We start from the raw sequence: 17,673 nt of genomic DNA, 5'->3' as shown, positions 1-17,673 counted from the left end.
TGCAAGAAATGCAGTTGGTGGACACAGGCCTTTATACCTGCTCATCATCAGCATGTGTCCTTGTGGAGAATGTTAGCTTGTTGTTGATTCAGTTTCTGTAGGACTCACTCAACTGATTAACGGGTTGTGTCGGTGCTACAGTAAAGATTAAGTTGTATTTACTGAATGTGGTTTTTAGTGGCCAGAAAAAGAACATGTTAAGACCACTCAGAGAGCTGTGGAGCAGTGTTTTGGTGAGAGTTCCTCCATTTTGTTTGCATCTTGTGAGCAAGGAGGATAAATATGAGCACAGGCACTTATAGGTGACTTAATACACAGTCCTGCTGACCGAGGAGAGCCGTGATGTAAATGTCTGGTGCAGGCGAGCTATACGACGTGACCTGGTTTACGCTGCTCGACAGCTGCTGGACTCAGTTTGCCAAGAAAGTGAACAATGTGACTGCGGGACGAAGAGGGCTGCTGGCGGATGTGAGCGTAAATACTGTAAATATTTTAAAAATCTGCTTTTCACATGTGTTGTGTGAAGAAGGAAATGCATTCAAGATGTTGTGTAAGGCCTCCGAGGAAAATATTTGGTGAAGAAACTGTGACTGTAAAGCAATCTACGTTTGTGTACAAGAGAACTCCTCAGGGTTAGAAGTTTAAACACAGTGTAGGTGAATCAGCTGACGCACACAGCACTCAGTTAAGTCCCTGTAAATATATACAGACATATTCTAGCATGAAGCACTCCAGCCATTCCTCCAACATACACACCCCCTCTCCTCCTCGCTCGCTGTCCTATTTTCTGCGGTGCCTTGACCCATTTCGGCGCGCTGCTGAGAAATGGGGACTAAATTAACAACACAAGATGGTCCTGAAAAGCTGCAGGCCTCCCTCCGCTGCGTAAACACAGTCTGCACCACCTTTGTCTGCTACTCCATCTACTTCCCTTTAATATTTTCTAAGTATAAATGCTGGGAGACCTTGTGCACTGAATATAATAGACGTCTGATGAGAGGCTGTGAGGAATGTTTCATGTTCTGCCCCTTTGAATCTGAGAGTTAGAGAGCGTATCTGTGTGCAACACTCCATTAAAACTTGATATGATTTAATGAGTGTGTGTATGAGGGTGCAGTGGTGTCGTCATGCCTCATATTTTTTTCATGTTTCACGTGGAAGCTGATGAGAAACTGAGACCCACCTTGAAGCCGAGTTTGCCCTTCTTGCAGCAGAGGCAGGCCAGCATGAGGAAGACGAAGGTGAAGAGGCAGGAGAAGGAGATGGCCACCACAGCCAGGGACGACGACCAGGACAGATCGCTCAGCGGAGCGCCATCTGCAGGACAAAAGAGAGACAGACACAGAATATGAGCTGAGAAATAAGACACAGCATGCACTGTGCAGCTTCATGAATGTGATCAAAAGCATGTGAGAGGAATTAAACTGAAATGATTCTTTTCATAAGTAGATTCTCCATCACAGGATGTTTTATACAGCAGCTCATGAACTGACTGCCTTCTCCAGAGGTCTTATTTCTTCATTAAGAGGCAGTCACATGTTTGATTTAGAGCTCGCCTTCATGTTTTTGCACCAAATGAAATATTACAGGCCGCTACATAATGAAACGCATTACATGCTTGATCTGAAAAAACGGGACAAAAATGTTCATTCATCACCTTCAACATGCAACAGAGGCAACTAACTGCTTCTTCATAACAGTTTCATGAAATGGAGCGACGGCTGCGAGCAACTCGAGCTGCACTGATTCACTCTTGACATGCGTCGCTCTCCACAATCACCAGATAAACACGTCCTCCCAATGTTGAAGCTGCAAGATTTCAGCTCCCTCCCTCTGCTCTGTCATTGCCACCGCTGCCCTGCACCAGTGCTGCGCTCATACTTTCAGCCCCACCACCACCCCAGCATCCACCTGCAGGCTCCGGCTAGGGGGGTTAAAGATATTATCTCATCACTGTTTAAATTTCTGCATGTGAAATAAATCTGTGAGGAGTGATAAGAGCTTAGACACCTAACACAAGCTACGTTCTGCTGCTGCAAACATGAGTTTGACTGAACTGTGACACAGGTGATGAGAAATAAAGGAATTGCTTAACTATAATTTGTTTTATCCAAATAAAAGGCACATCTGTAGATTAAGAATTTTGCAGGATGGAAGGTGAAACTTCTGCATGTGGTGTTAATGACATACCACAGCCTTTGAGATAATGTTGGTAGACCTGAAGGCTGTCACGTTGTATCTGCTTATTAGTGTGTATATTTTATTTTTTGTATTCTTATGTCTAACATTATCCTACGCATTACACGTGCACATCCACTCATGCATGAGTATGAGTGTGTTGTTCATAAATGTCTGCTAAGTCTCTATCTATCGCGTGGTCCTATAGTGAGGTAACACAATGGTGACTGAGCCTATGGCCCGCTGAAGAAAGCCTTTGCATGTGCAGAATTACAGACTGGGTGTCTGGTGCGACTTTCGTGGAAATCAATCACAAGCGGCGCCCAGTTAGTGACGCGTTTTCCATCAGCCAGCAGTGGTTGGTCTGCCAGAGAGGGTAGGCGGAGCTAAGCGGCTGCTTTTCCGCTCTCTGCAAGTGTTGCGAGTAAACAGTAATCTACTATGGCTGAACAAACAAAGAAAAGATGGATGACTACAGATACAACTTAAGCACCGTCTGGAAATCTGGGATCATTGGATGGAATCTACACTGTCAACTCAGCAGAGTAAGGATACAACAAGTAAAAGCTTTAAGCACAGAGCTCAGGCACAAAATATACTTCTGATTAAAACACATCAGTCATGTATAGAACTCTATACGTGACGTTTTCATGACGATTTCAACACGGGGACGCTATAAGGGTGTGATTACACGACTCATAGCCATGTTATAAATAGTATCTTATATTTATTCCTCTTTCTGTTCTGTATGGGACGACCAGAGCGACAGATGGAGCAAAGTGTTTTTCAGGAGGGGGGGGCATTGCAGTGGGAGCACGGGGGTGTCAGGTGTGACTGTGCAGCAATGACAAATGGTTTACATGGCTCACGGCTCAGGTAGGAGAGCAGCTCAGCAGAATTTTGCTCGGGGCCCCGGGAGGTCAGGGCCGACTCTGTGCAAGCTGAATGATGGAGTACAGAACAGAAGACAACCTGAAGGGCACCTCGGCATCACGTGGACTCTGATAAACACCTCCCATGTGCCTTAAACGCACCATCTCTCCAGTAAGATTTCACTGCAGAACCTCAGATTTAAAATGATTATACAATATTAATGCAGTTTACTTCATTTCTGCCTCTCTGATGACTTCTTTTCCTCAGGCTCTGTTTCTCTCTCCTTCGGCCTCATTCTGAATCAACGCAGCCAATTTTCAGACCTTGATGGTTTGAATTATCCAGCGCCTGTGCAGCATGCATGCTGTCCAATCTCGCAAATAATATCTTATTCCATATTTAAAGGGGGGGCGGGGGCATTTCTGAGCAGCGGATGATTTATTTCTCTCGTTCTGCGATGGCTTCGGAAATGCAACGGTTACCACAGAAACAGATTGGACGGACAGCCATGCAGGATTGCCTTCAGCTCTAAATCTCCCACACTGATTCCTGCCAACAACAGTACCACCCAGTCCTGCAGACACACACACACACATATAGAGTACATAATAAACACAGCACAGAGAGTCGCTCCTGCTGCCAGTTTGTGCTGATCCTCTGAAAGCTGCTGCGACTGGCTCTGGGAGAGAATCAGGCTCTTAGTTTAATTGGACAGAGTGTGAACACTGTTGTTTAAAAGGCCGGCTGGCAGAATGTACGAGGAGGAGAGGAAATGTAAGAAAAACATCCAAATATTACAGTTAAAGACAGGATTAGCTGGCCAGCTCGGGGGCTTTTGGAACGTGGAGTCCTGGTCTGAAGTTTTCACTCGTACAATAAGAGCAGCGTTTCAGTTACAGTGTCCATAAAAAGAGCAATGTGATGCTACATGAAGCAGAGTGGGAGGAAGAGGAGGGAAAAGCCAGCTTGCTAAATCAGTCAATAACCATTTCATACTTTGGAAACGCTGTACAAGAAGGTTCAGATTTAATTACGCTTTATTTGTCAGGGGGGTAATTACAGCGAGCGGAGACGCATTCTGACTCTGTTGTGGTTTATTTAAAAGTCCCCCCTCCCGCCCCCCCGACAGCACGAGGGGGAGCGTGTGACCGGGGAGGCAGCTCAGGATTAATATTTCAGGAGCACACTCAGGTCCACATGCAGACTGCATGAAAACACAGCATGTAAGCCCAGCTCATACACTTCATATACACATTAACATTATGAGCTGATGCACAATTCTATTTCTGCAACATGCCTCTGAAATTAATCTGATATGAGCAGCAACCAGCACGACTGCCATCTTCTTCTGGGCTCAGACCTTTTTGTCGTTTATCTGACACATGAAATGTCTGATTCATAATTACGCTGATATTTGTTCCTATAATCAACACACCCCATCAAAATACTAATCCCACATTTAACTGATGGATCCTTCATTCATCTTTAGTCTCATAACAAGTGTTGTCTGTGTATCTAAAACCTTATGTAACTTGATTGTTCCTGTCTCATAGAGCTCCATTGTTGTCCAAAACTATTCACTTCAGTACGCCTCACAGTTGCACTGTTTTCTTTACAATGAACACGCTGTCGTGAGTATTTCTGGCCCTGTAGGTGGAACTGACTCAGAGCAACAAACGTGTATCTATCTGCATCTGAAAAAAGTTTCTGCTGCTTCAGGAACAGTTGCTCATAAACGACAGAGTCCAGCTGCTTCGATCATGATTTGTTTTTGTAACTGAATGTTTTTATAAAGATAAACAGTTAGTAGGAACAAATGGCTGTTGGCTGAAATGGCTGTTCAGGCTGAACAACACGATTTCTGATTGGCAGGTTTGAGACGTCACAAACCTAAGGAGCCAATCCCGTTAATGGACGTGGTGATGCTATGCATATCATTATGTGTAACCTATGGCAACCACTTCGGAGATGCGCGAGCCAGCTGTAACCGCCATCGTAAAATGTATGCAAACTAACTCCTGACTACTAACGTTAACGTTACAACTACTGATTACTACATTTCAAGCTGCTAGTTTCAGAAAGTTGCCACTAAACAACGGCAGAGACGTGTTTTGTTTTCACGCCGGAGGGGGCGGCTGGAAATGTGCATAGTGGGCGGGGCCTATGCAGATTTGAGTATTTTGAATGAGGGAGAAGGAGGAGATGCCTCGGGAGGATTTTTAGAAGGTAATTAAACGTATTTTGCAGAAAAAACATGTCAGACACAATTTAATTCAATCAGAGCATTTTATATAACACTTGACTGTAGCTGCTCTTTAAGAGATAAACTCTTGGTTGTGTGGGATTACCTCTAAATCTCCTAAAACATCTTAAAAATACTTGATTAAGTATTAGCTTCATGTTATAGTACTCAGCCATCATCAAGTCCTCACATCCTCTATTTTTGTTATATCTACAGTGGATTGTCGACAAGGCATCCAAAACCACAGGTAACCCCCCCTCCCCCCTCAGCTGGATGCTCAGCTCACAGAACTGTAAAGTGAGCAAAGAGGATCTCTCTGACCCCTCGCCTCCTGCTCATCACCTGTTCCAGCTCCTCCCCTCAGAGAGGCGCTGCAGGTCACCGTCCACCAAGACTGAAGGCTTCACAAGCTGCTGTTTCCCTTCAGTTATCTGGACTCTGAACGCCTCCCTTTAGCACTCTCACATCTTCACATACATGACTGTTGACAACATGCACCTGTACATTGTTGTGTGATGATACCGTTCTGTATTTAGTCTGGATTTAGTCTGGATTAAATGTGGATTGTCTGCTGTTGTCGAGCCTAAGACCTTGGCCCTTTAGCTTATGAACAATCCATCTATCTATCTGAAATAACCTTTAACTCCTGTATATTATTCTTATCTACTTGTATTTTCATTTTCCATCTATGTTTAAAATCTATGAAACCTATCGGTTGAGTTTATCCAACAGAGGCCAGCGTTGATACTTCAACTGTTCCAAAAAAGGAACGAATAAAAATCTATTGTTACACCGAGCGTTTCCCGTGGAGTACCCAGAGAGGTGGAGAGTAGGCAGCAGCAGAAACAGCTCAGTACTGCAGTTAGTGTGTTGGAGGTGAAGAGGATACACACAGAAATACATGGTGCTGGAGTTTTCTTCCCTCACAGTGTAAAATCAATGCCATTGACTGCTAATCTAAATGAAATAGAGAGGATTCTGCCTCTTGTTAGCCGTAATGAGCCTGGAGCCAAAGACAAATGTCTCCTGCTAAAGGTCCTTTAGTTCACAGGGACATGTCTCTCCCGAGAGTCTCATTAAACACACTCTTAACCGCGAAACACAACAGCTCATTTACAGTAAAAACACAGGAAGGTGGACTGGATCCTGAGCTCTCCCTCTCTCTTTACTATTTGATTCTGGCAGCTCGAGTAGCGTATAGCTCTCAGCTACTCAGAGGAGGTAGCCATTTTTAGCCTCCCGAGGCAGAGAGATGAAGCACATCCTGATGACTAAATGATGAAAAGGGAGCGAGCATAAGGAGCAGGAGCAGAGACGAAAGCATCTGTGGAAGAAGAAGAGGCTGAAGAGCTGTGTGCTCTCCCCCAGGAGAAACTCCTCAGCGCTCAGCACAGAAACTCTGCGAGCTGAAGAGCAGCAGCTCCGAGTCTGACCGAGGGCAGAAGAAGCAGAAAGACTGAGTCTATCTGACAAGCTCACATGTTTGTTCTGCCTGAGACGGAGCTGGAGGAGAAATCACAGGATATTTTTACAGTTTGAGGAGTTAGCTGCAGCGTATCTGTTAGCCACTTATATTCTGATTTCAAGATTTTGATACATAACCAAAACCGCCGGTGCTGCTGGAAGACCTATTTCTTTGTAGGTTGGGAGATTCTTCAGCGCTGCTTTCTTGCAGATGGTTCGGGGAGAAGATCAATCCCGTGGTTATGTCAGTGCACTAAATATGGAGTCAGAACCAGCAGGTGTTTTGCTTTACTGGTTTCCTGAACACGTCACCGCGGTAACAAGACTCAGTCAATCGATAAAAAAAAATCTATTATTCCCACTATGGGCAAAATGTTCTGAGCAGCTTGTAACAAATAAATGATACAAAAGAGCTTAATAGATAAATAGCTAGTGATAAATGAACAATCGTTGTAAGACGATAAGAGGATCAGTCTGCTGAGAGAGAAACGCTGTGAAGCATTTAGACTGCAGAAACACAACGCGCTGACAGGAGAGCGAGACAGCCAATACACGCTGCAGAACTTGTTGGTTGCAATAAGAATGTACTTTTAAACAAATAGCAGGTTTTTATTTATCAAACAGATTAATTGTGATGTGTTAATTGTGAAATAAAGATGTTTTTAACTTTGCACAGAACCAGAGACGCTTCAGGTCCTCATGCTATACTCTGACAATGGCCTCATATTCAGCATATGGAAATCAGAGTGGTATCAATCGTCTAAGCATGTTTCTGGAAAAAAAAAAGGGTGGAACAACTTACAAGGTATTTATAGGTTAAAAAATCTAGCCTCGTAGAAAATCTTCCCAAAACTCACAGGTATGCTTTTAATTTCAAAAGAAGGGAGAGACCTGAACCGAAAGGGCCCGGTGACAGATCATGATGTGCGCAAAGAGAGAACACTAACACTGGATTCAGCAGTGTTCTCCACCAGCTAATGAGCAGCCACGGTGACCAAGAGCAGCCATACATGCTCAGAAAGTAAAAGTCACAGAAACCATTTGTTCCCCTCTCCTGCCGGGATCACGGCGTGTTATTGACGGTGTGTTCGGATACACCGTTGTGTCAGACTCACTGACGCGCAGACCTCTGACGGACAGCTCAGGAATAGTGACGTATAGGTGGCGTTAGCTCGGCTCGTTGTGTCTCTGACAGGCTCACTGAGTTTGAGCTAAGTCTGTATTTTCCTTCATATTCATGGCGGAGCAAACACTGAGCAGCTGCACAGTCTGAGCTGAGCTGCAGCAGTGCTGTACAGGCTGGAGTCTCCGTGAGTCTGACTGTCAGACAGACTCAGGTGTGTTCGGCGTGTTGGACTCTCAGATCACAGCTGACAGACTGAAAAGAGTCCGAACTCTTCTTCCTGTCGACTTCATATTCTGGATGTGACACAAACTGTGCAGCTGCTAAGCCAAACAATAACTGTTTATTTCTACATTGTATTGTAGCTTTACAGGCAGTGATCCCAGCAATCAGTGATTAGTGTGTCACTATTGTTAAGCCTGCTGCATCCAGATAAGCCCAGTGTCCATTATAGAGCGAGTGGTGCCCAGTTGTGCAGCTGTGATCCAGCAGACTCGCACCTCCCTGTCTGAGCACAGTCGAAGCCAGGATAGCTACAGCTCTGTCCTGGCTCTCTTCCTGAACACGCTGCTCATGTCCAGCTCAGGGGAATCAGCAGGGAGTGAATCCGGGGGACACCCTTCACCCCGACACCAGCCCTGGTTACTTAGTGTCCTCGCTCTGGCTAAATGATCTAAAGCTCAGCGGAGAGAAGGTGAAAGCACCTGCAGGGCTGGAACGTGTCCAGACCGAAGATTTAACCAAGCGATCTCAATTAAGGATGAAAGAAGCAAAGGGAGATAAGGTCAGAGATGGAGATATTAATTACAAAATGCTGTGCAGGACGTCCGTTTGGACATCTGCCGGAAATGCACAGGACAGGCTTTCATTAGCAGTCATCTCTTGACTCCTGGCTGTCAAGTGAGCAATCAGTCATGAAGTTAAAATATCTAAAGAGGTCACAAAGTCTCAGAAGCTACGAGATTAAAGGATACAACCCCAAACCACACACATACACATACACACACATAAACACGCACATAAATGTTTAAGATACAGACTTGGTCACCAGAGGATCAGGCTACAAAGAGCATTCTTTGTCAGATGCAAATGTGACCTATAGCGTCTTGTAAAGGTTGCCATCCTCAATGCATACATAATAGAAAACCAGGGACACGTGAGCATGCTCACACTGTAGCCTCATGTTGTATCTGAATGCCTTGTTTCATGCATTCCTGCACACAGATCACTCCAAGCGTTGAGCTGTCAGTGTTTGCTAGCAACATTATCTTTAAATCCCTGCGAATGTGCATCCGATCGCTGCCAAACACATTCCCTGTGCAGCGGTGAGTTTCAGGATCTCCCCTGCCTGCAGTATCGGGAGCAGAAGTAGCGGTTTCAGCTCTCAGGCTAATGCTTGTAGTCATGTGTCAGAGTGCGAACAGGCAGGTGAGTGATGCGTGCGACCCACAGACCTCGGAAAACCACTGACAGACGACAAAATAACAGGCTGCCTAAAGTGCTGAGGGATGCTCTTCAACCTGACGTGTGCCTGTAAATGTGTGTTCTCGTGTTTCTCCCCCTGAAAGAAGAAGTTTAACATTTGAAATTAGTTTATTTGGTCATTTTATGACATCTGTGAGGTTTGTGAGTCATGAATGAAACCTTAAAAGCTTCACACTCGTAATATAACAGGTAGAGAAACAAAAATACAGAATCTGCACTTCACTGCATATTAGCTATTTCCTCTTTGCACGTTACATCCAATTTACTCTTCTGACTGCAAAGTGAAATCACAAAAATGACCTCCAATGCATGCTGGGTATTAGGGTCAAGAGTTAATACAATCAAGAGATGCTTTCACTGTAAGATGCATGAGTGTGTCTGTGTGTCAGACCAGTGACAGAGACGAAGCCTCTCCGCTCGCAGCCAGCTGAGACGCGGATCAAAAGCGCTGGCGCTGGTAGAAGAAGTGATCGTTCCCCTTCTGTCCTCCGCCCCCTGCTACACTACTGCTGACACCATGTTTCTCTCTGAGACACGGCGACGGGATGACAACACGGAGACTCATCAGTTATTAAAAAAACAACAGAGATGATGGTGACAGGAGGAAAACAGATGGATGAGGGAGGGTTAGAGATGGTTAAACAAGCACATATGGGACCAACACGTGTGAACTGCATGAAGCTGATGACCTGGTCATGAGCAATCTGAGTGAGGGGCCAAAGAGAGGAGCAATCTGCCCAACATCAGCTGGTGCACATGAAATGATGCAGAGATCTTCCTTCTGCTTGTTTCTTTACACAGATAAAGGACAGAGAGACAGGCAGACAGACAGGCAGGCAGACAGACAACACCTGTGATGCCTGTTTGGTTTGTCATCGCAGATCTGAATGTAAACACAACCAAATGTTAGCCTACAGCTGCCGGCGCTTCTGACTCAAGAACAGGCTGAACTACTGGTTTCCATGGCGACTGCCTCCCCAAAATCCTGTTCAGACTAATTCACATGCCTCCTAATGCTCACAGACACCGTGCCAAGACAAAGAACTACTTGCCCCTGACACCATGAAGCCTGAAGAAAAAGCTACAGTCGTCCATTTTGGCAAAACGTGGGAGAGAGAAAGGGAAGTCAAAAGTTATTAGTTCTACAGACATTTTAGGTAAAACAACTCGCTGCACATCATTCGGTTTGTGAGCTTTAAAAAGAACGGCAGGATTTTAAATCAATTACCAGCAAATCAGTAAAGACCTGTTCAGTGATGAGGGATGCAAATCCTGCTCTCCTCATCTCACTGCCGTACCATCGTTTTCCTCCTACACACATCCCACTGCTGAATGCTGCCTGTTGTTTTGTAGGAGCTGTAATCCTGGGGAACACCGGAAGTCACCATTAATGAGTCAGATTCAGAGCAGATAAACCGATATGACAAGTTAAAAGAAAACTTCATTTGACCCTGAAATGCTTCAAAACAAAAGGAAACTAATCGCGTCTTCAGAAGCAGGTGGACCTCGTGTTTCTGTTTGTGTGTCATGTGTTTGATTGCTCAGTGATCATTTCCTGTTTAATAAAGTGTTTCTCATCCCTCCTCCCGTGTCCTTGATTATTCTCACCTCCCTGGTCTATTTCGTTTTTGTGTTCCTCTCTTTCTTTGTGCCACTTTGTCTTTGTATCTCGTGCAAAGCTTTTAAGCCTCTCCTATTGTTTAACACAGTGATTGTTTGGACCTCGTCTCTGTTCTCCTCGACCTTGCCTGTGTATGAATGCTTCCCAGTTCTTCATCATCGTTTCTTTGGCTTTTTCTGTAATAAGCACTTTGTACTGCACCTCCTCTGCATCACAGTCTGCTGTTTGGTCCTCTATCTTGTGTTTCTGTTGCCCTGTTTGTAACATATATGACAGGATCAGATATTATTCTTACTTTTATTCTTTTATCATGGCTAAATGAATTCCATTACTTGTCATACATTTTAATCACAATCGACTGCCAAATATATTTTACTTAAAGGGCCAGTTCACCGATTTTCAACCTCAGTCCTCTCGTGCTACCATGGGGAGCTGATGCCTGTATGTAACTTCGCTCTGTGCCTTTGGAGGACGCTATCCGCTTCTCCAATCTGGCGGAGGTTTTCCAGGAACAGGGAGCTCGCTAAACTACACTTCCTCAATCTAGGACGCCCGCCTCCGATGTCATGTCTCGTTCAAAACCGTCAGGTTTGAAATGTAGACGATCCACCGGCATATTCTCGTCGTGTTTCAGATTATGTCGTTGCCTGCAGTGAAAACGGTCGCATTTCACTCCAGCGTCTCTCGTTGGGCCGTTCCTTTCAGAGGGAGGGGCGCAATGCATGCTGGGTGTTGTAGGAATGTAGAATAGATGAAACCACGAACTTTCTCCACAGCTATGGCGCCGATTTCAAATATTATTGCTTCTATGGATTACAGAGAACACCAGCTTTGACTGACAGCAGCTTTTTCCAGAAGACCAAAATCATATTTTACACCAAAACCTGCTTAATTAACAAAAGGATGATGACACAGCACTGTACAAAAAGTCACATGAGACACATGATGGGAAATGTAACATGTTTTGCAGTTTTACTGACACATGAAGGAGCCTTCACTCTAATGAGATTATATCCGCTGTTAGTTGCTTGCCGTTATGGCAGATAGGACGTGAACGCTGGCTTGTGTAACAACTCTGAATATGTCACTCTGACTGAGCGCCACCAGAGACACCTCTCCTCTGTACATTTCAAAGACGTCACAGCTTCCTGTGTTGGAATTCGACACCCTCCATCTCCCTTCCTGAAGCATCTCGGTGTCTCTCATCCTGCTGATCTGCAGCTCGACGGGAGATCCTCCAGATCTGTCACACAAAGTATTGGGAGGATTAGATATTCATATTACGTGGGAGTCGGGTCTACCTTCATTCCACATAAGCAGGCAGCCCACGTAATGTAACCTCATTACACGGGAAGCTGTAATTCAGAGCAGCTAACCATGAAACACGTCTCCCCGGAGCTGACATATTATCTGTGTTCAGCATCTTCGGACAAATAAGAGAATCGTCGTCAGTGTCATCACCTGCGTCTGCAGTCAGGAGCGTGTTTGTTCCGGTGTGTGTGATGTGTCCCGGCCTGCTGTGGCAGAGATTACACCTCAGTATTCTGAGTGCAGCCTGGCCTGTCTGTCTCTCTTACAGCAGACAGCTCTCCACCTGAGGCTCTCGCTTCCTCCCCAGACGACCCGCTGCAGAAACACCTCGGCCTCATCGGGTTTATTCGGCTCACGGCTCCCTGGAGGCCCGGCGGGCATCAGCAGGACGTCCAGCAGTGGAACACAGCTAAATAGATTTAGCAAGCACCATATCTGAGCTACTTTTACTTTACCTATTACATGTTAAGGAGGCTTTCTTTCCTCCTTCCGCGAGAGTTGTCTGATTGGAGTTTTACTCTCTCTTTCTTTCTTTGATCACCAAGGACAGGAATTACATGTTTTGATTGCACCCACTTACTGTAATCATCCTTTTCTGGTATTTTATTTCCTGCTAGGTTTCAATTCTTCTTCCAGGCCTCAAAGACGTCAGTTTAAGCTCTCTCCATTATTCTAACAACCCGCTGTCATCTCTCAGGGACGTACCCGTCTGCTCTGTCCATTGACATTTCAGTTTCAAACACACCCACAGAGGTGTAAACATTCAGAGAGACACATAAACACTTCTTATAGACTGGATATTTACACTTTCAGCTCTGGCATTCAGCTCAGACTGTCTGTGGCCACATAGCGAGGTACAAGTGTTTGTGATCTGTTAAAAGGTCACAGCGCGGAGAGAAGCAGCGGTGCAGCGACATGCCTCCCACTGACCTCCAACACATCAAACATGAATGTCACTCCTTTGTTCTCCTTCATCTCTTCTGCTCTATTCTTTCCATTTTAATACCACATCACTGTCCCTGTGGGATGATGGGATTTACAGCATGTGTCTGCGTGGGCCGTCTTCTATGGGAACAGCTAAAGCTCGGTGCTGTTGCTGTATGTGGGGATGAACAGCAGCTCTGTTGTTCTCTGTGGGTTTGCTTTGTCACAGAGGAAAGAAAACACGCTGCGAGGACTGCTGCTCGCTCTGTGACGCTCATGAACTGCTGCTGGGCCACAGACACTGATACCATGTACAACACAGAACTTTCGTCTCTTCATTGGTACTTCGGAGTTTGCTACTTTATACCCTGAAAGAGTTTTTTTTACAGTATCAGACATTTTAGTTAGAAATCTTGAGGGTTGTGTTTTAGTGTGTACAAGCGGAAACAGAGACTTTCGGAAAAGCTGCAGAAACACTTGCTTGCTGTCTTATCAGTCATGTGTCCTTCCCTGATCCGTCACGCCCCCATCACGTCACGAAGAAAACAAACAACATGTGCATTAACTTGCAGCACTTATTTCAGCCTGACAAATTACAGGCGCAGCTGATCACGATGCCCGTGCTAGCTGCTGTTTACAGTTAAATTCTGCTAAAAAACTGCCAACATGTGGCGCAGAAAATCTGTTATTACAGCGTTTCGTGTGTCCAATGGCCCCACCAGAGTGTGTTTTGGGTAAAAAAGTCAGTGCCAGTTTTGTGTGTGTGTGTGTGTGTGTGTGTGTTATCCCTGGCAGAACCATGGCATTGTGCGAACTATGCAACCGCACAGGGCCTTGCGCAGGGTCCGCAGCAACACTTCAAAAGTAGCCCGATTCCACGGGAAAACTGCAGACCTGGCAACCCTGGCTTTGCATCCTGCATTTTATTATTGTTGTTGACTGCTGTTGACCCAGCATGATTCTGAAATGAAATTATTATAAATTATTATGCATACTCTAAAATCTAACCGAACATATGTTCAGTCGTAGTGCGTGCTCTATCTCGCTGCTCACTGCAAGGACGAAGGGGGAAACAATGTCGGCCGCACGAGAGCGAGACAGATTTCGTAAACGCGAGTCGAGTGCTGAGAAAAGGAAAAGGTTTTTAAAAAAGGAAGGAGGATACAACAGACCTAACCTGCAGTGTTTTCCATTTCATTATATCTGTCAACATAGTTGTTGTTGTGGGAGCTCGCAGACACACTCACTTATGAATCCTTTAGATCTTTAAACCCTCAGTGAATAAATAATCAGTGAAAAGCCTCGGTGAACAGAGCATTTGTCAGCATGTTAACTTGAGAATATTATTCAGTGTGATGCAGTGAAAGCTTGGCTTTTATAAAGTGCTCGTAGTGGGGAGAGCAGCGCAGAAGCAGGCTCTTATTGTCTCTGGAGCATGCAGCTCACGTGTCGCACAGCTTCCGCACAGCCAGCGAGGCATGAAGACAAAACAAGCCTTTATGTAGAGCCATTGTGTATGCAGGCACAGGTAGTGTGAAAGTGGAGAGAAACGCCTGACAAATAGTACAGGAGCACACGGGGAAGCGGGAAACACGCGGGAACATTACATGCTGCACATGAGTGAACGTCGGAGAGAGCATGAGCGGAGCATGAACTCGTCCCGCTGTCTGTGGCTCTTATCAGGATGAATCATCTCAGCCGGGGAGACTCAATGGAGCAGAGAAAATCACACATCACAGACTGTGGAGCATGGATTCAGTTACTCCTCCATGTTTATTAGTTCCCCCACTCCTCCATCTCCGTCCCTAATCTCTGACTTCCTCCTCTCTCCTCTCGCCTCCCCAGGGAACTGTCTTCCTCTTCTCAAAACCTGCAACCTGTTTTCTTTCTCTGCACCCAGACACTCGCAGATTTATTTTCTATTTGCGTCTCTCTTCCTCCTGCCGTCCCTGTCTCTGTCGGCGTGGAGGATTCTTTCAGAGAGGAAGAGGAGCCACTGAAGCAGAATGAATCTCTTCTTCCTGCCCTCTGTCCCCACCGGCTCTGACTGCACACGCTCAGATGTGACATCACTTTACAGATGCTATGCAGGGGCAATTACATAACGCGCGCGGACACACACACACACACACACACACCTCAGAGGAGACACACACAAAACACAGAGGTAAGATACACACACATTCTGAGGCATAACAGCTTTCCGCATGTTATGGCTGAAATATGTCAACACAATAATATGTAGCTATCTAATAAAATACTAACGCAGCATATTCGCACCTTATTTCTACATTTACAACGTTTCTGGTGTAAACTGATGTTCACTCAGATTTTAAACAACAGAGTGTTGCTGAAAGCAGCGACTGGACAAACGGGACTGTTGAACGGCATGTTGAATATGTTGTAGTTGAATATGTTCGTAGTTTGTGTTTAAACTGTTGGACTCAGTTTGTTTAACACTGACTTGTCGTCCATTTTCCCTCCACAGACTTCAGATAGACGTTTAAATTCTTCCGTTTCACAAAGCAGTTTAGTTCTTGACTAGCTTAAGCAGGACATGGTGCATTGAATTCTGGGTAAATTTAGACTTTTCGGTCCGGTAACTTCATCTAACTGCTCCCGTCCATTCACCCCGCAACCGAGAGTGTTCGTCTGTTGGAGGAACTCAACAGTTATGAGGTCATTTTACTTGGAAAATCAGAAGAAATTTGCCGCAGCCGTAAACAGTGTTAATCCGACCGATGGTTGAAAGACGTTCAGATTTTGGTGCTGTTGGTCAGCAGGTGTCACTGATTGTTACCGTGGTAACATGGGTCTTAGAGCTGAGTTAGCCTGGAGGTAAGGTGTCTAATTTTTCAGTCTTTATTTTTGTGAAACGGTCTAACTTGCATTCGACTAATCTATGAGCAAACTTAAGCATAAAGCTAATTAAGCTAAAACTTGTTTGTGAAACTGGCCCCAGCACACAAATAGATTAAGTAAGATTAAGTAACTGAGAAACTGAGAAACTGAGAAACATCAACATGAGCTATAAACTTTTGGTCACACCTGCCCAAGTGAGGCTGAAGCAGCAGAAGCTCTGAATGGACTTAAAGATGCTTCTTCTCATGATTTCTCTTTTATATAGAAGAGTTTAAGAAAAACTGGATTCAAATCAATGATGGAAAATAACTTTTAAATATTGCAGCACAACACTGAGCTTTAATTGTCCTTGGTTTTGTTTTCTGTTCTTATTCAGAGCGACACAGCAGCTTTGTGTTTCCTCTGTTCTTCTCTTCCTTTCATCCAGTTATCCTCAACACAACACAACTGTGTTTACTGTGATTAGTGTTTGCAGCAGGAAGTTTATCCGCTCTGTAAAGAAGGAAAACAGTGAGCCTCTGCTCTGCAATACTTACGTAACAACATTAACATTGTATGATAACACAATAAGCAAAGCACACAAGTTAAAAGAATACAACTAAACTGTTTGCGTAAGTATGCTAATAAAGCTGTGTAAGGGGATGTTAGGGAGCGGAGGGCATGTGGATTTAAGCAGATTTCAGAGTGTGTTTAATGAACACATTTGACTGCAGCATTATCACCACAAAAAGGAGCTCATAAACAAAGCTTGGTGTTTCCTGTCTGGACACTTTGCAGAGAGGAAACTGCATTGAACTCCAAAGTTTATAATGACAGTCATTATTGCAGAGTCCTGTTAATTCAGACGGTCAAGACAACGCGTTGGCATTTTCCTCGTTTTACCTCGGGCATTTGCATAAAAGCAGCTTTTAACTAATCAAGTGTGTTCACGTTAAAAGGCGTGCGTGTGGCGCTCACAGAGACAGTGGAGCATCTCTCCGCAGACCGCGCTGTCTGTTCAAGTATTAATGAGAGATGCTGGCCGGGTTTGAGATGTGTGTCCGCTGTGATTATGCATGATCACAGGAAGCGGACCGGCTCCAAAGTGCCCCCCTGTTGTGTGCCGATTTTTTCGAAGCACGGTTGCCATGGAGACACTTTTAGTATACCAGGCAGCCTCATTTCAATGTGTGGCTACATGTGAAATGGCTTTATGGCAGGGTACATTATGCATTTGAAGAGCTTTTAGCAGGAAATGGCAGCAAATTGAGCCGAACCTGTCCAGAGCTGGAGTCGGAATGTGGACGGCATATCATGAGCCAACCTGTGATCAGCATGGACACGATGCTTTATGTAACTGTGATGATCTGGATTCATGCTCAGGCGGGGAGAAGTCTTATATGAAACTTCTGGCATGAGTACAAACAGACTGCATGTATACTCAATGAACACGAGAATGGAACATGAGACATGTTATGATTTCTCTGTAGTTTATTGGCCTAATTGGATTCTTACATAACCCGTGCTGGAGTTGGGACGGTGCTCTGCAGCACACAGTACGTGCATGTATGATTTTGTCCTATAGCACAGAGGATAATGTCACATGCTAAG

The 17,673-nt window shown here is 44.9% G+C and overlaps 1 protein-coding gene across 1 annotated transcript in view; it reads right to left on the bottom strand.

Moving 5' to 3' along the window:
* The window catches only part of aatkb (apoptosis-associated tyrosine kinase b), a 52,230-nt gene that overhangs the window by 24,194 nt on the left and 10,363 nt on the right, over window positions 1-17,673 (bottom strand). The window contains exon 2 of the mRNA XM_069664102.1: window positions 1,184-1,317. Within this exon, the coding sequence (XP_069520203.1) occupies window positions 1,184-1,317 (134 nt within the window). The remainder of the gene's footprint in view (window positions 1-1,183; window positions 1,318-17,673) is intronic.

Source organism: Semicossyphus pulcher, unplaced genomic scaffold, assembly GCF_022749685.1.
Source record: "Semicossyphus pulcher isolate SPU_LCO1_2020_fin unplaced genomic scaffold, fSemPul1.0.p SCAF_16, whole genome shotgun sequence".
NCBI lineage: Eukaryota > Metazoa > Chordata > Actinopteri > Labriformes > Labridae > Semicossyphus > Semicossyphus pulcher.
The sequence above is the reverse complement of the archived record's forward strand: the minus strand, read 5'-3'. Positions and strand labels throughout refer to the sequence as shown.